The sequence below is a fragment of the Fusarium oxysporum genome, chromosome 11 (assembly GCF_000149955.1).
Source record: "Fusarium oxysporum f. sp. lycopersici 4287 chromosome 11, whole genome shotgun sequence".
In the NCBI taxonomy this organism is placed as follows: Eukaryota; Fungi; Ascomycota; class Sordariomycetes; order Hypocreales; family Nectriaceae; genus Fusarium; species Fusarium oxysporum.
Genome location: NC_030996.1, coordinates 853,525 through 876,896, shown reverse-complemented (window position 1 = coordinate 876,896; position 23,372 = coordinate 853,525). Strand labels below are relative to the sequence as shown.

Below are 23,372 nucleotides of genomic sequence, written 5' to 3'. Positions count from 1 at the left end.
CAAGTGACTGAACACAGAGTGAGCAGGTCAGCTGGTAAAATCAAATGAAGACATTACTTACCCTCGGATCCATATTCGTGGCCTTGTATTGCATCGCATACTCAGAAGCCACGACAGCCATCGGCTTGATAGCCATAGCATCGATATGCAAACCCTCTAGATAAGTTGAGCTTTCAATATTTAACCTAAGATATGGTAAAAATATCGCGATTTTCATTTATGAACAATGCCATTGCATTCCACTAGAGGAATGAAACAAAGCGAGAGTTTAGCAACAGCCTCAGTAAAGCTTACCATCAATTCCACGGAGTGCGAGGCTCGATACTGAGTCACTTGTCAGGCTACAATGCAAACGACATTGGCGATTTCAATGTCTCAGTCTCAGAACTTATGTTTGTGAGCATCACCAAAACTTTTGTGTGAGAAGTGGAAGACCTAAGATTTATTATAGCATCATGAAGTCCGATGGGCATGAAGGTCTGACTCTAGGTATGCTCTACACTTTTATTGTCCTGTCAGTCTTAATAGCAGCTAGAAGAGGGAACTCATTGACAAGAAATATATATGACTGCAGTTGGCTTCAGCGTCGCCCTACCATGCAAGACAGTTTTGAGGAATGGGCCAACTACAGCAGCGATCAAAAACCTTTTAGGGTTCTACATATATATGCTGGAATGATGATCCAAGCTACAATAACACCCGAACGACCTGACAGTGGCTATAATGAGTTGTTGACTTGAAGTTGCATGACTCATCTGCACAAATGTCAATGGGCCTCCTTACTAGAACACTGTGCCAGAAAGAGTATTGGCATGCGAACGAGCCAATGGGGATTCACAAGACTATCAGTTACCAGGGTCTTGGGAGGAAGGAGTTGGTAACTACTGGACACCAGAGCAATCATTCCCCTGGGTTTCTCTGCATTAGTGCTGACATCAGCCCCCACAATTGTCCTGGACAAACATCTGCAATATTTGCCTTCTAATAACAGCACATTTTTCGCCAAGAGATTTTGTAAACACTTTTATCAGAATTATCATAGCAAAATGAACACCTCACCAGAACTGTTCGCCCAGCTCACTAACAGATTGCGTATCTGTTATCAAACCTTTGGCGACCCGTCAGACCCTGCGGTCATACTCGTGCCAGGCAATGCGGATTCAATGATAGTATGGGCAGAAGATCTTATCGAAAAGCTTCAGTCTTCCGAAGATGGCAAGAAGTACTTCGTAATCCGCTTCGATCCAAGAGACACGGGCCTGTCAACTGAGTTTCCGGTGCCGGGCAGATACTCAATTGGAGATATGGCAGGCGACATTGAAGGACTCGCAAACCACTTGAACCTCAACGATCCCTCAAAGGGCTTCCATATTGTTGGTCTGAGCAAAGGAGGTCCAGTCGCCTACACGGTCGCTGCACGTATGCCCCAGCATGTCAAAAGCCTGTCGCTTCTGTATACGTCTCCCGGCGTGAGTCCTGAGCTCCCAATCAAAGGAGGACTTGATCTCGGATTCCAACCTATGCTGGCCGGCTTCGGAGATCAGAGGGAAATGGCCATCAAAAACGGAATGGCCGTTTATGACGCACTCACAACGCAGCCTGATGCGGAAGAGAGAAAGGAGGTGGAGAAGGCGGTGAGGCGTCTGGTGGAACGGGATATCAAAGGTGGCACATTGTACAGCAAAGCTCCGAATCACGGCGCCGCGTCGTACGAAAAAGATGGCTGGCCAAGGGTTGACACGCTCAAGATGATCAAATGTCCGACCACGGTTGTGCAAGCAGGCAAGGATCAGATCTTTGGGGAGATTCACGGAGAAGCCTTGGCGAAAGCGATACCCGGTAATGTTGAGTATGTGCTTTGGGATGATGTTGGGCATGAGATGCCACGACGCATCTGGAGCAGAATGGCCAAGGTGCTGCAGAAGAATTGGGACAGGGGCCAAAGCGCGGACCATGTTGGCGCCTGATGCGGAATAAAGTGATAGGTTACTGGAGAAGATGAGCTTGTTGTGTTACTGTCCAATGAGGGGCGAAGTGAAACAGGACGACCAACAGACCTTAATATTGTTCTTTTTGTCCGATGCCCCTGTCTATGCGCCCACCAACAGAACAATCAAGCCGCCATCTAATAGTTGTGAGACAAAACCACCGTTCATAGAGCAATCGGCCATATTTCCATGACAATAACTAATTCCTCCAGTCGAAACACACAAATCAGTGATGGGCACTCCACATGATGCGGTCAGTTATTGTGGCCTGTCCAACATCTAATGCAGCCAAGTGCCCGGAAACCGTGATGATTCACGGGCTATGAATCATAATCCTGGATATTCATCCGTTTTCGTTTGAGTTTGTCAGTGTCTCGAAAGTAGTATAAAGGAGGGCGACAGGAACCTTCTCAACCAAAGTGAACCATATTACTCAACATATCTCCAGCAACTTTCGTCAACCGCAGAATTCCTCAATATGTTGTTCAGTATTATATACGCCGGGCTTCTACTGCCCATTGTTGCAGCCAAGGTGTCATATGATGGCTGGAAAGCCTTCTCCATCACTGCTCGCCCGTCCGACAAAGACATCCTTAGCCTTCTCAAAAGCATCGATCACGTCTCTTTGAGCTGCGGGCAAAATCACGACGTTTTTGAGGTCGCCATTCCTCCTGGAAAGCTCGATGCCTTTAAGCATCTTGGCCTGAAAACCGCCGTTGTCAGCGATAACATGGGCGCCGAGATCGCCCAAGAGGGAAGCTTTGGACTCTATCAAGGTCATTAATCTCAGTGATCTTGTCAATTCTACTTACTGATGGTTGGTAGCTACCGCCAAACGTCCCGGTGCTAATGCAAAGCTACCCGATAAATCTTACTTCAAGTCCTACCATAGCTTCGAGCAGCACCTACAGTTTCTGTCCGATTTACAAGCCTCGTTCCCCAAGAACTCGGAGGTTTTCACAGCCGGTATGACTGTACAGAACAGAGAGATCCAAGGTATTCACCTCTGGGGCAAAGGCGATAAGGGAAGGAACCCTGCCATCGTTTGGCATGCGAACTCTCACGCACGCGAGTGGATCAGCGGAATGGTAGGAAACGTCCAACTCAGTAGAGAGTTGTAGTATTCTAACGCTTTTCGCAGACCGTTGAGTACATGGCGTGGAAGCTTGTCCAAGGCTACCAGAATAAAGATCGGCTTGTTCGAGATACACTCAACAACTACGACTTCTACATCATTCCGATCGCGAACCCTGACGGTGAGTCTTCAAACGTCTCTTTGAAACGTGGAACACGAATGCTGACTGCTTCATAGGCTTCGTTTATACTATAACTGACGACCGGTTGTGGCGAAAGAACCGCCAGAAGCGAGCTGGTCAGAAATGCATAGGCACCGATCTCAACCGAAACTGGCCTCATGAGTGGGATATCCCCGGCGGTTCCTCCACTGATACTTGTAACGAGACATATCGCGGCATGAAGGCTGGCGATACTCCCGAAAACAAAGCTCTCGTCAAGCATACGAAATCAGTTGCGCAGAAGAATGGCATAAAGTCTTACATCGACTTTCACTCTTTCAGCCAGTTGATCCTCCTTCCGTACGGCTACACTTGCGACACCAACATCACCGATATCAAGGAACAGATGGAACTCGCTGGCGGCGTTGCAGACGCTATCAAACAGGTCCACGACTTGAATTTCTACTACGGCCCAACTTGTCAGACCATCTATCAGACTTCGGGTGGAAGCAGTGACTGGGTTTATGATGTTGCTGGAGCAGAGCTTGCTTGGGGTATGGAGCTTCGGCCCCAGAGGCTGAGGGGCAATGGGTTTGTTCTTCCACCGAAGCAGATTGTTGAGTCTGGTGAGGAGATCTGGGCTGGAATGAGGTATCTCTTTGAGAACTTCTGAACAGACAAGCTTGGAGACAAGCCCCAGGGCTTTCAACGGTAGTGCAGATAGAAAGCAGTCAAATTGCTACGAGGTTGGGACTAGTTACACCATGATCGATTCCTGACTTCACGAGTAAAGTCTCAGATAGTGACTGAATGCTATCTCGATTAGAACAATTTCTCACAGATATAATTAGGGGGTGATTCAACAGAAGACATGAGCATTGTGTCGTGTGCTGGTCAAGAACTCTAATAAATGCTTTGTCATCAAGCAAATCGGTGAGATGGCCGAGTTGGTTATGGCGCCAGGTTAAGGTCAACCTTAACACCAATTCCTGGTGGAGCAATCCTCCTGGGTTCGAGTCCCAGTCTCATCAAGTTCTTCTTTTTGCATCTCATTATTTTTGTACACGATTCCTACTCTCAAGAAACACGGACTGGTCGCAGTGGTTGTTCCCCTCGACTCCGTCTCCAGTTGTTTGAAACTTGAACAAGATCATTGCACTCTCCGATTAACCATGACCATTTTGCCAGAAAGCTTGGAGTAACTTCCCAGCTCTCACTGAGATGCGGCTCGCCCCATAAGATCATTCCAGCATTTTCCTTTGGTTGATATCCTCCTTCTAGTTTGCTGGGTGGCGGTGTGACGCACCTGGGTGACGGAACAGCCGGAGGGTGTATGTACACGAAATCACCGACCAAATCCTCCAGAAATTGTATGTGATCATATGTGAGTTGCTTCCGAATGAGATTATCTCTGAGCCCTGGAAACGGGAAGATATCGATCCAGCAAGGATGTGGCAAGGTCATCTGAATCTGAGTTGGCTCAAGGCGAGTTGGTAGTGGTAGATATTCTCGGTCAATAGGTCGAACGATAGAGATGCCGCAGTATGTCTTTGACTGAGGTTCTAGTGTTGGGAAGTCGAATTCTATGATGAACTCTGCAAACAGCCTCATCATTTTCTTGTTGGTCATCATGCCTCGGCAAACATTGAAGCTGATGAGGTGAAGAAGGCGATGGTCAACAGAGATGACTACGCCCGAGTTGGAGCTAGATTGCCTTGCTATGAAAAGTTGCTGCGATGGCGGCTCTTCTTCTCCTCTGGACCGCGCCATATTCCGGGTTGAAGAAGTCTTGGGTTCTTCTTCACTGTTTGCGTCGGTACCGATCCTCCAGCGGTCAACTCGATAAGGTCGTTTGCCTGGCCCATTCCTATCCTCGTTCTCTCTTCTCAAGCGTTCCCCTATGATGACGTTCAGTACCAATGCAACTCATCGGAGATAAGGTTTCATACTCCGTGCTCTTTGATTCAGTCGGTTCTGTGCCCGCTTACGAGCCTTGCGCTCCTGATCATTGTCGGCAGTCTCCATTGCTCCTGTCTAAAGGTTTAATGTGGGGATGAGACGTTTAAAGTTGCGATACCAAGTAAGGAAAAAGAAGTCATCCATGACACTGAGATATATGCCAGTCTCATAGAGGAAAAAGACGTCAGCCAGCTGACAAAGGGTTGAACTCCGCCTAACCCCCAAACTCCGACGCTAAGCCCAATCAGGTAGAAACTGTCACCCATGATGCATCATGATCGCAGCTAGCGGTCCGGAATTAAGCGGCAGTGCTGAAAGCCAAAAGCTTGTCGTTGTCGTGCGTGCATCACTTGTGAAACTGAGTGGTTTGATTGGAGCTTCGGAGTCTAAGTCCTGTAAGTTTAGTCGCAAGATCCAACGTTGTTGGAACATGAGGTGACGGAATCAAGTATATAAGTCAACCTTTTGTCCACGAACTTGAGGAATCAAAACTCCCACAAGCTCTTTTCCCATCACAACACTCATCTCTCCATATCATTATCTCATATTCCAACTTAATATGTCTCGATACTCTGCTGCACATGAAAACCCGCAGGGTCCTGGCGACGCCAGACCTACTGCCCTCCAAATCATCGAAGATGAGGGCGTAGAAGGCAAGCTCAAGGGCAAAGTCATCGTCATCACCGGAACTTCTTCTGGTATTGGCATTGAGACCGCCAGAGCCCTTGCGAAAACTGGAGCCAAGTTGTTCTTGACTGCAAGAAACCTCGACAAGGCGAAGAAGGCCTGCGGAGAATTCTTCGATGCCAGTCAAATGGAGTTCATCGAGCTCGACCTGACTTCCTTCGACAGTGTTCGTGCTGCTGCCAAGAACATCTTAGATAAAACCGACAAGATCAACATTCTGGTCGAGAATGCCGGTGTCATGGCTTTCCCAGAACTAGAGTTCACGAAGGACGGCCATGAGATGCAGTTCGGAGTCAACTATCTCGCACATTTCTTGTTCTTCGAGCTTCTCAAGCCAGCCTTGCTCGCGGCCGTGACTCCCGAGCTCAACTCCCGAGTCGTTGTTCTTGCTTCATCAGCACACCAACGTAGCGGGATCAACGACTCTGACAACTATAACTTCCAGAAGGGCGGTTACGAACCATGGGTCTCCTATGGTCAATCCAAGACGGCTGATATCTACCTCGCCAATGAGATAGACCGTCGATACGGTGCTCAAGGCTTACACGCGACAAGTGTTCACCCCGGAGGCATCTTGACCGAGCTTTCAAGATATATTCCCCCGGAGCACCTACAGGCTCTTGCTAGTAGCGACACGGCTAAGAAGATGATAAAGAGCCCCGAGCAGGGCGCTGCGACGACAGTCTGGGCGGCTATCGGTAAGCAGTGGGAAAACGCTGGAGGAAGATATCTGGAGAACTGTGAGGAGGCGCCTCCAGCGAAGCAGATTGATCCTCACTTCGGCAAAGGGTATGCGCCACATGCATATGACCCAGAGCGCGAGGCTCGACTTTGGGAGGACGCGCTCAAGATTGTTGGCTTGGCTTGAGGGTTAGGCGATGGCCACGAGAGTACGGAGTAGATAGTAGAGCCAATTCAACTCGATGTTGATCATTTCCAGACCGCCATCGTGATCGCCTGTGCTACCAATTACCCCGTTCCATGGGGCGGGCTGTTGCTACAGAAAATGTCGGGGATTGGTCCTGCAATACCTCTGTACGTAAAACGAAATGTGCTGTAGCGCGTGAAGGGGCGCCAATAGGTGCGCACCTGGATGCGCACGTAAGTGTCACGTGTTGCGCACCCGGTGCGTCTGTAAGGGAGTTATGTAAGCCCAACACCCTTGTATGCCAGCCAGCCTATTGTATTTTATTGTATTGCTTCTAATCTCTAGATGACGAACTGCTCTGCTATACAGATTTTTTCTCACGGTGCCATAATTGGGATATAAGTAATGTAGGCGTTAATAATAATCTAAGCAGTAACTATGATACAGTCTTCAGCCAGTTTATCGTTCGAGTACAGAGCTTGTTGGTCGATCATGTCCTGCTCAACCCTCTTCCAAATCTCCTTCATGCCTGTTCGCCTGTTCGCCAGAGGGTTGTCGCCCATCTCCTGGGCGACTTGCCTCTCCACACGTTCATCTTCTACCCTGGTCCAATCCAAGTACGCCATCATCTCCTCCTTAGTCCACTCCCGTCCAGGTATCGTTGATGTGCATCGCTTACCCATCTGCTTATAATCCAAACACCAGCTGTAACTTGTCTTATCGTAGCGTTGAGGGAGGCCCATTGCCTTTCGATATTCCTGGTTAGTCTTTAAGCTACCTCGAGGCAGCTTGTTATACCATGCCATCCGTGCTGCAATATATCGATCATATATAGCACGAGGGTCATCATAGCGTATGTCTGGCCCAGACGCTGGTACCGATGGCGGCATATCTGGTGGTGGAGGTACATCCGCTGATGAGGATGGCAGTGCTATTATATCTGGCGGGGACGGCACCATCTCTTGATCACATAGTGCCGCTGGCGGCGCTACCTGCTGCTGTGGCAAAATTGAGCATAAGGATGGATCGGGAACTGGCTGTTGAGCCGAACTTGGTGTAGTCGATGGCGGCAGCGTATTTGGGGGCGCTGTAGAAGCTGAGGGAGATACAAGATGCGCATATCGCAATGGGCATGCCTTTGAGCTCATCCTGTGGCCCTGTGTATGACATCTTGAACATTTGGGGTTGGCTCTCGTCTGTGATGCTTGTTCGACGATCTCAAATGCACATGGCTCGCGCTGAGTGCTAGTCTTCGGCAATGTTGACGTAGCTGGCACCTGATCGAACTGACGGCGGGGCTCTATGAGCAATTGAGGGTTTCCTTCTCGTTGAAGATGCCAATGCGTATGGAAGTGGTGTAGTTGAAGCGGCTGGGCTTGTTGTAGAAGAGGCTCAATTGTGTGAGCGCAAGGGAGCCCAAGCGTTGCTGAGAAGACTCCTGTGCAGGCAGGGAGTCTGTCCTGTTGGAGCCGCTTTCTCTGCGCCTCAACCTTCCGCAATGCCTCGTGAGATACCCAGCCTCGTATGATGCTGTATAGACTCCCTGAGAGTTCTATGGGTGTTCGGATTTGCTGCTTCGCCTGGTTTGCTCGGAGCTCAGCTACTTGGTTAAGTATCGCCAGCTTGATAGCCCTCCAGGCCTCAAAGAGATCTAGCTGGGAAGTATCAAGGTACACCTTGATGAGCTGATGAATACCCTCGCCTCGAGATGTAACCACATTCTCAAAGTGAAGATACCGATCAACCCAAGCTTTCACGAGCTTTGTTTTGTAGAGGTCAAGCCATGTTTCGATGATGTAGGCGACCTCCCGGGCGTGAGCTGAAGCATAGCGCTCTTTGAGCTGCTGAAGCCTGTCTTCAAATGTCTCCTCATTTGCCGATGCCACGAGCTCATGCCATCTTCCGTAGAAGTCCTTCCACTCTTGGTGGCCTTGAGGCTTTTGAGCCGCATCGTTATGACGCATAAAGCTTGGCTGGCAGTAACGCAGGACTGCCTTGTTGGCATGCCAAAGGCATAGAAGCGATACTGCAGCCGGGAAACAATGAGATACCGCATTCATGCAGGCCAGACAGCGGTCTGTAAGGATCACAGATGGCAGCCTTGCGCTACAGGCTTCGTACATTGAACGTAGCCGATCTAACGCCCAGATGTAGTCCTTCTCCTCCTCGCCGCTGAGGAAGGCGAAGGCGATGCAGAATGATCGTTGACAGGCATCAACACCGACGATATCGAGAAGAGGCATCCTATACTTGTTTGTCTTATATGTGCAGTCCAATATAAGTATATCCGGGTATGACTTAAGGTATGTTAGCGACTCTGGGTGGGCAAACAACACAGCTGTAACCCGACCATCCTCGTCGAAGCGTATTCGACTCCAGAAACCCTCAGCCTCAAGCTCATTAGCAAGAGCTTGGATTGTGCTCTGGCCCTTCTTCTGGTCTCGTTTGCCTTGTGCAATGCAGTTGTAGATGTCTTGCTGGGTGGCATGAGACTCTGTGTTCTGACGTAGGTAGGACCTGATCTCTTTCGGTGCTACACCAGCGTTTGCAAGGTTGTTAATAGTTGACCTATCTGCATTGGATAGTTGACGATGGACTGGATGTGCAGACATGCTTGTGCTTGGCTCGTGGTTGTGATGGGCAAACTCGCTGCCAGGACGGTGTGTAAGGCGCCACGTTGTCTTATCCAAGGCCTCCTTCGCAAGGACTGAGAATTGACACCCTGTACGCCGTGTTGTAGTTGACCGTTGCCGTACGCCCGAGGCCTTTGGAGGTGCTCCTCCACGGTCACAGCTGAAGAAAACAATTCGTCTGCCGCTCTCTGTTTTCTTCGACTTCCCAGTGACAAACGCATAGCCCCTGGGAGCTGCCCATGCATTGATCGCGGCGTGTAGGGCTTCCCGAGAGCCATACTCGCGTTCAGGAGGCAGGCAGTCATCAGAAAATTGACGAGTAGCTGTAACTGGATTCATTCTAGGAGAGATGATTTGAGTAGATCGTTGCGCGGCGAAGTGAGGCTCTTTATCAACGGGAAAGGGGTAGCTACAAGGGTGTTGGGCTTACATAACTCCCTTACAGACGCACCGGGTGCGCAACACGTGACACTTACGTGCGCATCCAGGTGCGCACCTATTGACGCCCCGCGTGAAGCCATGTCTTAGCTAATATGCACAGTGCTCGTTTGGTTAATCAGCCAGCCACCTGAAAGTCAGCTCTCAGGCAACCAAAAAACGACCGTCGAATCCCTGTAAGAATGGCTGGTTGTTGCGCTGAGGATCCGACAAATGGTACTCGTTGTTCTGCTAAAAGTTCCATGCATGGGAAGCAATCAACTAATTCACAAGGCTTACCGCCTAGCAACGCACTAAATCGCGGAGAGGTTGCTGTCTCACTCAGGTCTGGAACAAAACACGGCAGCGAGATTCGATAGTGCATCTTTAGGTCATCTTCCATCAACGCGCAAAAGCTCAACGAGCGTCAAAATTACATGGGGCATGAGTTCGACCCTCAATCTGACCGCGACAGCTTCTTTCATGTGCTTTTCAATTACTCAAGGTCAGGTCATTACGTGTCCTAATTATTTTGTTGAGGCCATGTGAATCTGGGCATCTGTATCACTCACTGCCAATCTAGCTCATTTGCCGGCATTCCTGCATTAGCCCACTGTATCCTTGCACCAAAGGAGGGGAGAGTAAGACATTGTGCTCAGCTCGGATGCGCCGTCTGAGGTCATCGGAGTAACAGCGGAGTCATCATGCAGATCTCAGCTCGTCAACAGAGACACAATATCAATAGATTCACATGCGCTCTTGGCTAAGACACGGCTCATATGTATAAGAAGATGCCTCTGTCCTTTGTTCTTGAGGGCAGCAGCTCGTATCCAAGTCCATATTCCCTGACGCGATAGCAAACTTGATCCAAAATGCTTCCCTCTTTTCTACTCACATCGCTGCTGTGCCTCTCCACAGTCTCAGCTCTGCCCAACCCAATTATCGCTGAGAGAGCAGCCTGCGATTGTACCGGCACTCGCGACGGTGGATCCAGCTCCAAAGATTACATCTGCCGTGATGCTCGGCTCGGCCCTACGAAGCTTCCAAAGAAGCTCCCGCTGAGCGCAACCGTGGAGAGCTACAACCGCTTCGGTGGCCTTACACCAATTCAATTCCTCCAGACATGGACAGACGAGAAGGGCAACTACAAATACCCTCCGCAGAATGGCTTCCAGCTTGACGCGAATGGCAATGCCATCAATGGCAGCATGGTTCTCCAGGTCGGAACTCTCGTAGATCGATTTGGAAGCGAATACGGTAAGTCGCGTCGCCTCAATCCAACAGCACAGTCTAACAGCATTTTAGGATCATACGTCTCTGCTGCCTCTGCTCCCTACTCGCAAAGAGCTCTCCCTCCTTCAAACTTGGCTACAAACCCCGATACTCCAGACTTCCCGTACAACTACCACGTCTATCGGGTCATCAAGCCTCTTACAGTGGTCGGAGGACCTATCGCGCCTTGGTTTGGCCAGCCCGGTCTCGGAGCGCAGTTCTTCACTGGCGAAACTGGTAATGTCAAGTTTTTGATTGAGCAAAACTATTTGCAGAAGGAGGATCCATCAGCTCTTGTTTACAAGTCTGATGGTTGTGCATGATTATATGGGGTTTGATTGAGGCGGATTTCATGTAATGATCTCACGATGAACGACTTATGGATATGTCAGTCCATTCGAGTAGATAATGTCAACCGGGAATAATACTGTCGCTCCTGAGTGCTCCATTCATTTGAAGTCGGCATGCGATAAAATAAGCGATGTGATATTGCATTCAGCCATGATGTCTTCAATCGAGGTCGGCCAAGGCATCGAGGGAAATATACTTCAAGAAATCAATACTTTTCCGGATAACAAGTTAGTTTTGTAAGCATTTTGATCATCGCAGACATTTTCGTGCTTGAACCAGGCGGTCATATGGCAACTGAATATGCAACCCAGAACTTGGAGGCTCTTGGTGCAGCAAATCGCGGCCCGGATATATGCAGCCTGTCTGATGGGGAACACACTCTTGACAGAGAATGTGACGTGGGACGAAACGATCTGTGATATGGCGAGGCTCGCCCACGTGTCCCGTCCCAGTTTTGACGCTCAGCGGCGTAGAACTTTCTGATGCGACCCGAAGAGGCGCGGCAAATGATGCAGTCAATTGGTGCATCTTCAACCCCTCCAGAAATATCTTCGCGCTGCCTCGAACTCTGTCAATTGTGGCAGGCAACGGTTGAGGCACTGGGAGACTTTCGTCTACTGGTCAATGATGCTGTGATACTTTCGCTTCGACCAAGCGAAATGAATCTCCCAGCCACCGCATTTTCAACCACGAATACCTCAGGTCTCAAACCATATTCTGCCAAACCTTCGTTTTCACCGCCCCAGTCTTCAGTATAAATTTCTCATCGAGCCCGCCCAAGCTACGCTTCTCTTCTTCTTTTCTCCTTAGCTCTCTTTGCCTTTTGGCTTAGATCAAGTGTAGTATCTGTTCTTTTCAGTTTAATCTCTGAAAGATGTCTATGGACATCAATCGTGATTATTCCTATTTTTGGCCAGCGGATGGCTTCCTCTATGCTTGCATATGATCCCGTCCACAGTGTCCCTAGTATTACACTGCCTCTAGGTGACGCGAACGCGCGCTTGTTGAGTTCCATCCCTTTTCATTACTTTCTTGGGCTTGCCTGAGTGGTGAAGAAGAGTGTAAATCGTAAATGAATGTGACGCAAAAGCGCGTTGAAACGCGCATGTTTGACTCTCGTCGCGCTTTGTTCGTTTCTCAGTGATCCGATATTCATGATTGGTCATTCGCCATATAGCCATTGTGAATTTTGATGTGAATAATAATATGACGATGAGCTCCGATGTACACCATTCTCTGAAGGGAGCTCGCTGCCCGTGAATCAATTTGTTATTTGCCTATGAAATACACGTGGAATATTTTAATTTGCGTGAACGACCTGTTAGGTTGCGTCTGTCATGATGTCTTTAGGCTTTATTGTAAATTGGTTGAATCACGTTTTGCATACCGCTGATAAACATTTCGCGGCGTGAATTATCTTTCACACAGCTTCGCGACGCCATTAAAAAGAGACATTTAGCTCTGAGATCATTGAAGCCTAACGGCATATGAAACCACACTCATCCTTTAAGCCTTTTCTCTTATTTACAGCATTAAAGAGCATATTTAGGGTAAGGGATTTAGCCTGGCAGCGAGAGTCACATCAGGAGATTCCCGGGTAATTTCCTGTCAATCAAAGTTGCACACATCACGTGCGCTCTGGACCATACAGACCCAAAATTTTCTTTGCGCAAACAGGGGGCCAAGAGTTGTTATTCACCATCAGCAAAAAGAGAATTTTACATACAACAGCGGGGATTCGCTGGTCGTCACCGACCCAACTACTAATCCGCCGGTTAGTGGCTTGACTATGGGAGAGCGGACGGGATCCCGTATTTTCCACTACCTTTGGTCGTATGTGCTTGGTAGACCGGCTACTGCAGCTCATAAAAACAGCAGTTTGCCTACTGGTATTGTGCATCAGAAGACCTTTGTCAGCACCTCAGTTTGTGCTGGAAACATGTCAGGAACTTTAATTTTGAAATCGTAGATCTAGAGACGTCAGCGTGTTGAAGAGCCTGAAACCAAAACGCGCATAAGCGCCAACAGCTGTCTACATCAGACGATTCACCACCATATCACTGGGCCATCTCGCTTCAAACTTCCATCGACATGACATCCCGTCCATCCAAGCGAGCAGAAGCAAAGAATGCTTGGGAATGTAAACACCGGGCCGCGTAACCTTGTTTCTTGAAACAGGGCCACGGGAAAACTCGTCCATCTTGGTCAAAGCTTGCATCCATCTCCACCGTGACACGATTCATACCACGATGACATCTTGATCCATGGCTATTGCGATCGAGCGGTTCGCATCTTCCCGTTTCCCTGCTCATCCCAATGCAGTAATAAGCACTCGACCTCTCCGGCTTGGTATTCATAGCAAGTCATCTGAACTCGGCCGTGCCGCAAATATTCTCCTATCTATAGTTATCGTGATGATTGCATGCTGCATTGTCATTATATGCTTAACCAACCTTCCGGGAAGCTATTTTAGTGCGGTGCGATCAGCAGGAATTAAACCGGGACGTTTCCCTCTGATAGATGAAAAACCCGTGAAACAGGACGAATTAAAAGACTAGTTTTCCACGAATAAATCTCTAAATACGCGTTTCGCCCATTGTTTTCGCATACTGTCACTAATAAATCTGAGGCGGCTATGGAGACACAGTACCCATCCAATCTGTTTCAGGCAAGATCTCGCCAAGACGTTGCTTTAGACAGGCGGATAATCGGGCTCACGTTCCGATTTTTCTTGGTCATTTTTTGTTCCTGAAACGTGACACAGCGAATCGACAGGCGGCTCTTCTGTCCGGTGGCCGAAAAGACGCAATGGATCTGATGCTACACTGCAGACCGAAATAATGCCAGGCGTTACGCCAGCTCTTAAGGCGAGACGCTTGGCTACTACCCCCTTTAATATCGGTCCTCTTGATGTGGCTGTCGATGACGATCATAGCTCCCTTTGGGAAACACGGACGCTGATACTCCTTTCGATAGGGCACGAATTCGTCTAGTTCCAGTTTTATCTCCGTCGACCAAAAGGGTCACCTTGTTTCGTGTATAGACTCACAGGAATAGATGCTCCATGTAGGTAGTATAGATCAGATGGCTATATAAACGTGAGAGAGTCTTGCCGAGATGTTTCCAAATCAGCCTCCCAGCAAGCTTCTCTTCACTTCTCACCAATCGACCTTTACCCAACAAGCCTTCTTGTCTTTAACAGTTTCTAAACCGCAAACATGCACTGCAACCTCTCTCTCGGTGTCGTGGCTGCTCTCCTCGCTGGAGCCAACGCCCACGGTCACGTCGCAAAGGTCATTGCCGGTGGCAAGGAGTACACCGGTGGTATTCCCCACGGTGCTCCCTCTGACGCTGTCGGCTGGGCCGCTGGCAACCAGGACAACGGCTTCGTTTCACCCGATGCCTTCAAGTCCGCCGATATCATCTGCCACAAGAGCGCTAAGCCCGTCTCCAACGCCGTCGTTGTTGCCGCTGGTGATGTTGTCACTCTGAAGTGGGACACCTGGCCCGAGTCTCACCACGGCCCCGTCACTGAGTACCTCGCTCCCGTCAGCGGTGACTTTGCCAGCATCAACAAGCAGAGCCTCCGATGGGTCAAGGTCGCTCAGAAGGGTCTCAAGTCTGGCAGTAACCCCGGTGACTGGGCCTCCGACGATCTCATCCGCGATGGCTTCTCATGGAAGTTCACCGTCCCCAAGAACCTCAAGGCCGGTAAATACGTTCTCCGACACGAGATCATCGGTCTTCACTCTGCTGGCCAGGCCAACGGTGCTCAGGCCTACCCCCAGTGCATCAACCTCGAGGTTACTGGCAGTGGCGGCCAGGCTATCAGCGGTGGTGGCGACTTCACTACCTTCTACACTCCCACCGACCCTGGTATCCTCTTCAACCTCTACCAGTCTTTCTCTTCCTACCCCATTCCCGGCCCTGCTGTGCGAACTATCTAAGACGATTCCGAGGTGGTGCAGACAAGTGGTTTCTAGTCCCAGGTCGAGCTTGGGACCAAAGAGCTAGGCAAAGGGCATGCCTTAGGCTCTGATATTCATTGGTTGCCGCTAGTCGGTTCACGTTTTCACAAGCAGCAGAGCTGTGTTGTTCATGTATCTACATTTATGACCCGTACAAAGTTACCCTATGCAATGAACATATTGAATTCAAGCAAGAAAGCCTCCCCTCAGGTGATTCATGTAATACGATTGATGTCAACGAGCTAACCTGTCAAGTCTAAACTCGCATCGTAATGTTTCATGCGCTAAAAAAAAGTTCCCGTTGGCGCTTAAAACTCTGTCCATTTTAAGAATTTCAGGCTAAAATCAGAGCTTATTGCCAGCATGTAACATAATGACTATCTGCATATGCAATGCAACCCTGAGTATGGGCTGACTTGCAGTCGGGAACACCGATGCAACATGTTTGCAAGAATTGCTGTCCGAACTTGGAGCCAAGTGCGTGCATAATGAGCGAGAAAAGCTGCGGCATTATGCTAAGTTTATTTCTGAAAGCCGGAAAGAGTTTCACTGAGATACGGCATCTATTTCCGGAACATGAGCATGCCTTTCTGTTGGGTCTCAAGTCCCAGTGCAGTATTGATTTACCCAAACATCGCAATCATTTATTGCACATGCAGCTCTGAGGTCATAGGAAAACTATTTCCCCTTGTGATCTCCGATATCTAGGAATCCTTGTTCTAGGTAAAATTCAGTGGTGCTGTTAATAATGCCTGCAAAGGCACCCACTGCGTTCTCGCCGACTTTCATGTCATGCCCCTTTTCTCGATAAATGTAAGCACCTATTCTCAAAGATACTTCGACGGTTTCGTTTTCATAATCCCTAAGCATCTATTTGGAAAGGAACTGGTGACTTCAGTGGCATTTCGCTGTCACGCAGCTCTTGGCTGCTTTGTTGCGGACATGTGCATGGTGAATGAGCGAAGAACAACTATGCAACATCGAACGTATGACAGCTCGGCCCGGGTCACATCTTTAAATGAGATAGTGAACGTTGCACGTGACTGGTTCAGGACACCTACCTTTATAATCCCAAAGAACTCTCTATATCATCGGCGAAGAGTGGTGTAGTGGTATCTACCTACAACCTATAAACCTTCTAAAATCCGAGCCTAAAATCCTAAAACTCTCATCCCTACTCCACTCTTCGCTTTTTGAAGGTCACAAGTTCGAGGTTACCATCGACAGTTCTTTTTTTGATCTTTTAGACCACATAGCATATGCTTTGATCCGAAGTATTGCTGTCGATTAACCCACGATGCATAACTGCCACAATGATGAATGGAGGCAATTCCTGACGTAGCAAGTCATATCCTTATGTAGAATAGTTCAGAGTAAATTCATAGCGCAAGATATGTATAGACAGACTGCCGTTACCCTTAGGTGGCTTAGTATGCGTATACAAAGAGGAGGCGAGGCGGGTATCTATCGCTTAGATGGTAATAGTGATATTGTCTACAAACGAATCATCATGACTCATACCAGTTAATTCAACATTGAAAAAAGGCTTGGGTTATTATTCCAGGGAGTTATAATTGATGGTAGGTTGTATGTGCTGTCAAGCAACGGATGATGTTGTGAAATAGCTATAGCGTAATCCCTGCGTAACCACTGACACAATATCCCAGCACCACTGCCTATGACGAACATAATTGGTGCCGTGAAATATGTATTGTCCTAGGTATGAGATTGAATTCACCAGCCTCGATTCGCTGGTGGTAACTGTACCAGTAGTTTTGTTCAGAGAGACTCTTTAGTAGCTTCTATCGTTGATGGACCCCCCTTTTGTATCATATTGAAATGAAAGCAATAAAGAAGAAATGAACAATGGTACGTGTCTTACATCGAATAACGGCCATGAGCCTCCGCTCAAGTCTGAACTTCCGCCTAAGCTGATCCTTGTCACCGTATATACCAATATGGAACACCCGACGAAGAAAATGAGCGCATAACAGGGGTTTAAGACGCCACTTTCAACGAAAGTAAGAAAAGCCAAGAGATTGAATCTTGCAGGAACTGTTCTCAAAACTCAAATTCCGCAGCCCGGAGCCCATTCTGCTCTAGAGGGTTGAGACGCTGGCTTCCTCGACCAGGCCCGGGACTGATCCGAACTTGGTAGGTCTAAGGTGTACGATACTGATAAAAACATTATAAACGAGAATATATAGCATGAATGTATACACACAGGTCATTAAAAATAGTGTGATTAAACTAATCTAAAACGAGGGCGCTCTTTCAGCATTTTGATGCCCGGGTTTCCCTTGCGCTGGCGGCAACCCCCTAAGCTCTATCGAATTTTCATCGCTAAATGTACTCAAACGCTCGTGGTGCACTCTAACTTCTTCAGTCTTCATCACGCCCCCGGAACTCATAGACATCTTAGTCTGGCTTTGGCTTCCGTCTGAATCGTCCTGGAGATGCTCTTGCGATTCTTGCCATCCTGACATGATGACGACCGAATTTCGACCATAGCGTGAGTTGGGGTTATATCGCTTTGACTGCCGAGCATTTGATGCCCCGGCTGTGTTTCTTGTGTCGACGTCGCGGGGCGTTGTATTGGTCCTGTTACGGTTATAGCTTCGTGAACTTGACTTGAGCTCTCGATACAGCATACGGCTATTTAAATTAGCAAGGCGGCCGCATAAGAGGAAACGGAATTGTAACATACAGAACTGGAATGCAGATGGCCATGATGGAAGCGGCAGGCTCTGTCAAGGTCCAGATCGTGAGGTCGACGCGGTCATAGGTGATGTCCTCACTCTTCATGCTGACGACCAGTACAGCCTTGACTATACCAGTAATTCCAGCGCTTTTAGTATGTTAGTAACTTAATACCGTATGCTGATGGTACTTTGTACTCACATAGCACCTAAACTCATAGCGACAGCAACGCCGAGTCGCTCTCGTCGACGCATGGTCATGCGCATCAGGATGACCCAAGGTAGTAAAGCAAGAACAAAGTCGAGAATCGCGGAGTAATCTGAGAAATGTAAGTCGCCAACCACAATCATTGTTGATATCCAAGGACCTACAAGCAGCGAATAGTTGGAACGTGAGAAGCTTTGACTTGTCCCAGCAAGTTCCAGGCACGTTGTGATTCCAGACCCTCTCGAGAGGCGTGCATTTGGCGAAACCAAAAATCCAGACCAAATTCATCGAGACGTTGATAGTGACGATAATAAAGATGAGGAAGTACTTCATCCATGCGTTGGTGGCAATTCGGTATAACGTGATGGCGAAAGATGTCTTGCTGATTGTCGTAGCCATTATACCAAAAGCAGCTCCCACAATGGTCGTCTTGTTTATTATTATGAGGTTCTCGTCACTAATCGTAGCTGCGTGTCGTCCGAAGCCGAGAGATACGAGATATGTGTTGAGGGAGACAGAAATGGCGAGCGCCACCTATACTCATGACATTCACTGGTCAGAGACAGAATCAAGAGAGGCATTTGTAGATAACTTACCCAAGCCGCGATAAGGCACCAATCATCATGCCATAAACCTTTGCCTCTCCATAATTTGCAGTAAACACGCAGAAACAACAAGATGAGACTCAGCAGGCACAGAGTCCATATTGACACCAGCAATCTGGTTCCTCGTTCATCTTCCATTGTAACGCTCAGAAAACCAGAAGACAAGGGAAACAAAAAAGAAACGAGACGTCAAGACATGCGCGGCAAGCAATGGTGGGAGAGCCAGACGCCGATCCGGATTTCGGGCAGCGAACAGCGGAGATCCTGGGAATAGTGGTCCCTGGGGTTTTATATACAACGCCACAGTGACACTCGGCCCCCCTTGGGATTAACCTTGATCAAAAGGTCCCTTCCGTGGGCAATCGTGTCATCAACATCAGATTCAGTAGGGATTGACAGATATAGCGGCCGAACAGATGGATTCATTACTGGGTCAGCGCTTTGATCGCGCACCCACCAGGATAGGGCTGCAGCGTAGAGATGGTGGCAACAGGAACCTCTGCAGCGCCCCTTTTTCTCCTTGTCGGAGCCGACTTTACGGATACTGGGTTGATCAATGAGAATGACTACAGTGGTCATTGCTAAGTTTGGAATAGTGGACCAGTGCCGCTAGACTGGTGATTTTGGTGCGTTGGTGGCTGAAAGTTCGGAGTAAGGCCCTTCTGCCGTCCACTGATATGTCGGAGAAATTCGTTCCCAGCTCAGATCTAACAAATGCCTGTCTTCAAGAGCCGAGTTTCCCGCGGCCGACGGGGTATAGCATGCGAGGATCAAACACACTGCCAAGCGAGACGGGCATTTATTCGTAGACCCTTTCACCTTATTCATAAACATGGTGAAACGATGTGTGTTGGCTGCTTACTGACTTACCTGCGACATGGGTCCATGCTGATCCGGGTGCAATTCCACGTGTGTACCAAGGAACGACGATGATCTTTTCTTTTCTCGAGAAAAAAAACCAGAATCATGGGACGAACCTCGCATGAACCGTGTTGACAGATCTTACACGTCAGAAAAAGCAAGCAAAAGGACCCGAGCCAGATTTAATTGTCGCTGCTCGGCGATGAGAACCATATCGGATGTAACCCTAGAGGAGCAATGATTTACAGGCCCTTGACGGAAATCATGGCTACAGAGTGGGAACGAGTCCAGTATTTTAATGAACCGCGTATCTTCGCATTGATCAGTGATCTGTCAACGGAAATTCATCCCGGAGCTACTAAAGGCTCATTACAACCCACACAATCGTGAGACCTAGAGAAAAGTTCAGCATCCTTCGTCTCTCTAGCTTGCTCACTAACCACCAAACGATCTCACCTAAGGGAAGTTTTTGAGGTACCCGAAGGGAGCCAAGACTCTAAAAATATGGATTTCGTTCACGAATATCCATAGATGGAGCGGGGGATTATCCGGATCCCCCGTATCACTCCATAATAATGGAGCATAATGCCCATAAGCTCTTCCGAATTGACCAAGAGTGACTCCATTTCAGTGTCCGTCTCTTGGGGCCGTCCCTTAATCACGCAACAACCCCTTAGCGAGTGACAGTCCAGCACCGGCTTTTCCCTCTAAGGGGGGCTACGTCCGCCATTTTAGGGCGTTTTGAGCATCTCCTAGCCCTAAGCTTAACTAAGTTGGGATTTGGTTGCGATGTTAGGCGACCCTTTGCCTCTAGAAGCAATCTAAACTTTCTGCCAAGTGCCAACGGCTTTCCTTTCCCGTAAGGCCCGGGGATACCGCCTTCCGGCGCAGGGATTGAAGTCAGTTGGTCCAGCGAGTTCATGCTGGCGAGTGTTTATAATGGAGAATTATTGCAGTAGTCAGTAGATTTACTTGATGGTTAATGGAGCAATCCTTTTTGGGAGATTTGCAACTCAACATGTCAATGACTCGAGATCGGAGCATCATGTGGGGGAGCTGAACCTGATCGCCAACATTTGGTCGGTGTTGGAGAAAGAATATGGAAGGGATCGGCAGACCTACCAAAGCATAATTCCTCCCAGGCAGCGAGATATTCTGTCGTGCCCGCTCTGTAATTCTTTGCGAGCAACAAAGTGGCAGTTCTTTTAGGCGAATGCTGGCTCTTCTTCGGATGCACAATCCCTGGGGCAAGAGAATGTAATTTCACTCAAGTCATGACATGGTAGACCATGTTTTTTGTATGGACAATGCTCCTTTCTCACGGCCCACCATGCCTCGACGTCCGTTGAACTTAAAGACAGCGATCGACATGACAAGCCACTGATGCAAGTTTCTTAAACGAGCTTCCTCATTTTTCTTCCAGACGTTGTCTAGAAGCTCAGCTCCCGATTCTCACTGCACCTTGTCCCTTTGTCAAAACGCTACAAGATGCATTCCTCAAACACACTAAGCCTGCTCTTGGCGGCTTTCTCTGGTTATGCTTCTGCCCTTCCTCATTACCCTGCCCCTCCTGTTCCTGGCGTTCCTGGCGATCATCATCCTCCTGGACCTCCTGGCCCTCGAGGACCTCGAGGACCTCCCAGTCCCCCTTCCCCTCCCTCTCCCTCTGCTCCCGCTCCCGGCCCTCCCCACGTTTCCCCTCCAGGCGTTCCTACTGCTCAAGTCTGCAACGGAACTTACCAGGGCAAGCATGACACCACGTATGATCATGATCTGTTCCTTGGTATGCCCTATGCCCAACCTCCCGTAGGCCCGTTGCGTTTCTCTTCGCCCAAGTCTCTTGATAAGGCCTGGAAGGGACCTCGATCTGCCACTGAGTTCGGATGGATGTGTATTGGTTACGGCTCTGATACCCAGAGCCTCGGTAACCCTGTCAATGAGGACTGCTTGACCATTAACATCGTACGACCTTCTGGTGTCAAGGCCGGAGATGAGCTCCCCGTTGGTCTTTGGGTTCATGGAGGCGTCAGTTCCCGTCCTATATACCCAACGCTATATTATGACTAACAATATGACAGAGCTATACAAACGGCGGTTCCCGAGACCCTAGGTATAACCTGAGCTACATCGTTGATCAATCCGTCAAGGAGGGTAAGCCCATTGTCGCTGCCTCCATCAACTACCGTGTGTCGCAATGGGGTTTCCTCTTCAGCGAAGAGATGCAGAAGCAGAATGCTGGTAACTTGGGCTTCAAGGATCAGCGCCTGGCTATGAGATGGCTTCAGGACAACGTCGCGGCCTTCGGTGGTAGCCCCGACAAGGTCACTATCTGGGGAGAGTCTGCTGGCGCTCGATCCCTGGGTATGCAGCTTGTCGCTTACGAGGGCCAGCACAACAGCCTCTTCCGTGCTGCTGTTCTCGAGTCAGGTAGCCCTGTTGCACTGTTCAATGAGGCTTCTGATTGGCAGGAGTACTATGACGCTCTTGTCAAGAAGACTGGATGCGACTCTGCCTCCGACAACCTCGAGTGTCTTCGTGGCCTTCCTTGGGAGACCCTCAACAACATCTTCAACAACACTACCCCTCTCGACGTCACCGCCCCTACTCTCACTGCTGTTATCGACGGTGACTTCATGACCGCCCAGGCCTCTAAGCTACTTCTGGCTGGCAAGTTCGCTCACGTTCCTCTTCTCATGGGTAACAACTTCGATGAGGGTACTGCCTACGGTAAGAAGGGTATCAACACTACCGAGCAGTTTCAGTCCTGGCTCTCCAGCCTCGGCCTCAGCCAGACTCAGGTCGCTACTGCTACTACTCTGTACCCTGATATCCCTGATGAGGGGATCCCCGCATCTTTCATTGGCCGTCCTACCAACGAGTATGGCTCCCAGTGGAAGCGTGCCGCCGCCTTCGCTGGTGACTTCCAACAGCACGCTGGACGACGTCTCTTGGCCCAGGTCTACTCGGCCTCTTCCATCCCCGTCTTCTCCTACCTCTGGAACGTTTACGTCAATGGCCTTCCCGCCATCCTTGGAGCTACCCACTTCCAGGAGGTTGCTTTCGTCTTCAACAACGTTAAGGGCGTTGGTTACAAGCCCAACCCCTTTGAAGGCAAGCCCGAGACTTTCGTTGAGCTTGCTGACCTCATGAGCAAGATGTGGGTTTCTTTCATGCACGACTTGACCCCCAATACTGTCAAAACTGCTCCCAGCCATGTTACCTGGCCTCAGTACACGCTTGCAGAGCCTCTTAACATTGTCTTCGATGTCAACAAGACTGACCTCAGCTACACTGCTGTCGACAACGTCCGAAAGGAGGAGGTTGCTTTCCTCCTCGACAGTGTCTTTGCTTAAGTTCGTGGCCAGCAGTCAACACGTTGGCTAGCTGTAATGTATAATAGGGTACCATTCTAACATCCTTTCTAGGGACGTATCGGCCAGATGGCCGAAGCCCTTTAAACACTTTGTATATAGCTTTATCTTCCATTCGTATTAGCGAGCATCTAGCCATGACTTGAATAGATCAAAACATCACATAGTCACACAATATGTATCCGTAATCTGCCATGGTTTCTCATTCTAGAGCAACTCATTCGCCCATTCTACGGTCGACGCACTCTCT

The 23,372-nt window shown here is 49.0% G+C and overlaps 8 protein-coding genes and 2 non-coding genes across 12 annotated transcripts; 7 read left to right on the top strand and 3 right to left on the bottom strand.

Moving 5' to 3' along the window:
• The first annotated feature begins 977 nt into the window (after nucleotides 1-977).
• On the top strand, nucleotides 978-2,198 carry FOXG_09692 (uncharacterized protein). The gene has a single exon (XM_018388913.1). It carries the CDS (start codon nucleotides 1,047-1,049, stop codon nucleotides 1,965-1,967), a length of 921 nt encoding a protein of 306 aa, XP_018247076.1. The 5' UTR covers nucleotides 978-1,046; the 3' UTR covers nucleotides 1,968-2,198.
• Nucleotides 2,199-2,466: 268 nt separating this feature from the next.
• FOXG_09691 (uncharacterized protein) lies at nucleotides 2,467-3,896 on the top strand (the record flags this gene model as incomplete). Its single annotated transcript, XM_018388912.1, has 4 exons — nucleotides 2,467-2,764; nucleotides 2,814-3,076; nucleotides 3,130-3,244; nucleotides 3,301-3,896. The coding sequence occupies 4 exons, from the start codon at nucleotides 2,467-2,469 to the stop codon at nucleotides 3,894-3,896; spliced, it is 1,272 nt and encodes a 423-aa protein (XP_018247075.1).
• A 69-nt stretch (nucleotides 3,897-3,965) lies between these two features.
• Nucleotides 3,966-5,365, bottom strand: FOXG_20127 (uncharacterized protein). The gene is made up of 2 exons (XM_018400401.1): nucleotides 5,173-5,365; nucleotides 3,966-5,121 (listed from the first exon to the last, which is right to left on the bottom strand). The coding sequence occupies exons 1-2, from the start codon at nucleotides 5,246-5,248 to the stop codon at nucleotides 4,301-4,303; spliced, it is 897 nt and encodes a 298-aa protein (XP_018247074.1). The 5' UTR covers nucleotides 5,249-5,365; the 3' UTR covers nucleotides 3,966-4,300.
• FOXG_20128 lies at nucleotides 4,156-4,254 on the top strand. The gene has a single exon. It is a non-coding gene; the product is annotated as a tRNA-Leu (tRNA).
• A 376-nt stretch (nucleotides 5,366-5,741) lies between the features above and the next one.
• FOXG_09690 (alcohol dehydrogenase) lies at nucleotides 5,742-6,737 on the top strand (the record flags this gene model as incomplete). The annotated part of the gene is made up of 1 exon (XM_018388911.1): nucleotides 5,742-6,737. One exon carries the CDS (start codon nucleotides 5,742-5,744, stop codon nucleotides 6,735-6,737), a length of 996 nt encoding a protein of 331 aa, XP_018247073.1.
• A 3,740-nt stretch (nucleotides 6,738-10,477) lies between these two features.
• FOXG_09689 (uncharacterized protein) lies at nucleotides 10,478-11,728 on the top strand. Its single transcript, XM_018388910.1, has 2 exons — nucleotides 10,478-11,044; nucleotides 11,093-11,728. The coding sequence occupies exons 1-2, from the start codon at nucleotides 10,660-10,662 to the stop codon at nucleotides 11,380-11,382; spliced, it is 675 nt and encodes a 224-aa protein (XP_018247072.1). The 5' UTR covers nucleotides 10,478-10,659; the 3' UTR covers nucleotides 11,383-11,728.
• Nucleotides 11,729-13,129: 1,401 nt separating this feature from the next.
• Nucleotides 13,130-13,245, bottom strand: FOXG_20126. The gene has a single exon (XR_001936407.1). It is a non-coding gene; the product is annotated as a 5S ribosomal RNA (ribosomal RNA).
• A 1,295-nt stretch (nucleotides 13,246-14,540) lies between these two features.
• FOXG_09688 (uncharacterized protein) lies at nucleotides 14,541-15,584 on the top strand. The gene has a single exon (XM_018388909.1). The coding sequence runs from the start codon at nucleotides 14,629-14,631 to the stop codon at nucleotides 15,355-15,357; it is 729 nt and encodes a 242-aa protein (XP_018247071.1). The 5' UTR covers nucleotides 14,541-14,628; the 3' UTR covers nucleotides 15,358-15,584.
• Nucleotides 15,585-17,544: 1,960 nt separating this feature from the next.
• On the bottom strand, nucleotides 17,545-19,315 carry FOXG_09687 (uncharacterized protein). Of its 2 annotated transcripts, XM_018388907.1 has the most exons (5): nucleotides 18,882-19,315; nucleotides 18,450-18,819; nucleotides 18,280-18,397; nucleotides 18,086-18,226; nucleotides 17,545-18,033 (listed from the first exon to the last, which is right to left on the bottom strand). In XM_018388907.1, exons 1-5 carry the CDS (start codon nucleotides 19,026-19,028, stop codon nucleotides 17,634-17,636), a joined length of 1,176 nt encoding a protein of 391 aa, XP_018247069.1. In that variant the 5' UTR covers nucleotides 19,029-19,315; the 3' UTR covers nucleotides 17,545-17,633. The 2 variants fall into 2 exon arrangements, with proteins under 2 accessions (XP_018247069.1, XP_018247070.1); XM_018388908.1 differs by having other exon boundaries at nucleotides 18,450-19,315.
• Nucleotides 19,316-20,896: 1,581 nt separating this feature from the next.
• FOXG_09686 (uncharacterized protein) lies at nucleotides 20,897-23,372 on the top strand. 2 transcript variants are annotated; one of them, XM_018388906.1, is made up of 3 exons: nucleotides 21,058-21,776; nucleotides 21,830-23,104; nucleotides 23,177-23,372. In XM_018388906.1, the coding sequence occupies exons 1-2, from the start codon at nucleotides 21,240-21,242 to the stop codon at nucleotides 23,102-23,104; spliced, it is 1,812 nt and encodes a 603-aa protein (XP_018247068.1). In that variant the 5' UTR covers nucleotides 21,058-21,239; the 3' UTR covers nucleotides 23,177-23,372. The 2 variants fall into 2 exon arrangements, with proteins under 2 accessions (XP_018247067.1, XP_018247068.1); XM_018388905.1 differs by having other exon boundaries at nucleotides 20,897-21,776; nucleotides 21,830-23,372.

Excerpts from the sequence above, each read along its gene's own strand:
- FOXG_09692 (XM_018388913.1), top strand. The coding sequence starts at position 1,047 with ATGAACACCTCACCAGAACTGTTCGCCCAGCTCACTAACAGATTGCGT.
- FOXG_20127 (XM_018400401.1), bottom strand. The coding sequence starts at position 5,248 with ATGGAGACTGCCGACAATGATCAGGAGCGCAAGGCTCGTAAGCGGGCA. Across the intron at positions 5,122-5,172 it reads ACTGAATCAAAGAGCACGGA|GGGAACGCTTGAGAAGAGAG; the intron begins GTATGAAACCTT and ends ACGTCATCATAG.
- FOXG_09689 (XM_018388910.1), top strand. The coding sequence starts at position 10,660 with ATGCTTCCCTCTTTTCTACTCACATCGCTGCTGTGCCTCTCCACAGTC. Across the intron at positions 11,045-11,092 it reads TCGATTTGGAAGCGAATACG|GATCATACGTCTCTGCTGCC; the intron begins GTAAGTCGCGTC and ends ACAGCATTTTAG.
- FOXG_09688 (XM_018388909.1), top strand. The coding sequence starts at position 14,629 with ATGCACTGCAACCTCTCTCTCGGTGTCGTGGCTGCTCTCCTCGCTGGA.
- FOXG_09687 (XM_018388907.1), bottom strand. The coding sequence starts at position 19,028 with ATGGAAGATGAACGAGGAACCAGATTGCTGGTGTCAATATGGACTCTG. Across the intron at positions 18,398-18,449 it reads GTTCCAACTATTCGCTGCTT|ATTACTCCGCGATTCTCGAC; the intron begins GTAGGTCCTTGG and ends TACATTTCTCAG. Across the intron at positions 18,034-18,085 it reads GCCATCTGCATTCCAGTTCT|CCGTATGCTGTATCGAGAGC; the intron begins GTATGTTACAAT and ends TAATTTAAATAG.
- FOXG_09686 (XM_018388905.1), top strand. The coding sequence starts at position 21,240 with ATGCATTCCTCAAACACACTAAGCCTGCTCTTGGCGGCTTTCTCTGGT. Across the intron at positions 21,777-21,829 it reads GTCTTTGGGTTCATGGAGGC|AGCTATACAAACGGCGGTTC; the intron begins GTCAGTTCCCGT and ends ACAATATGACAG.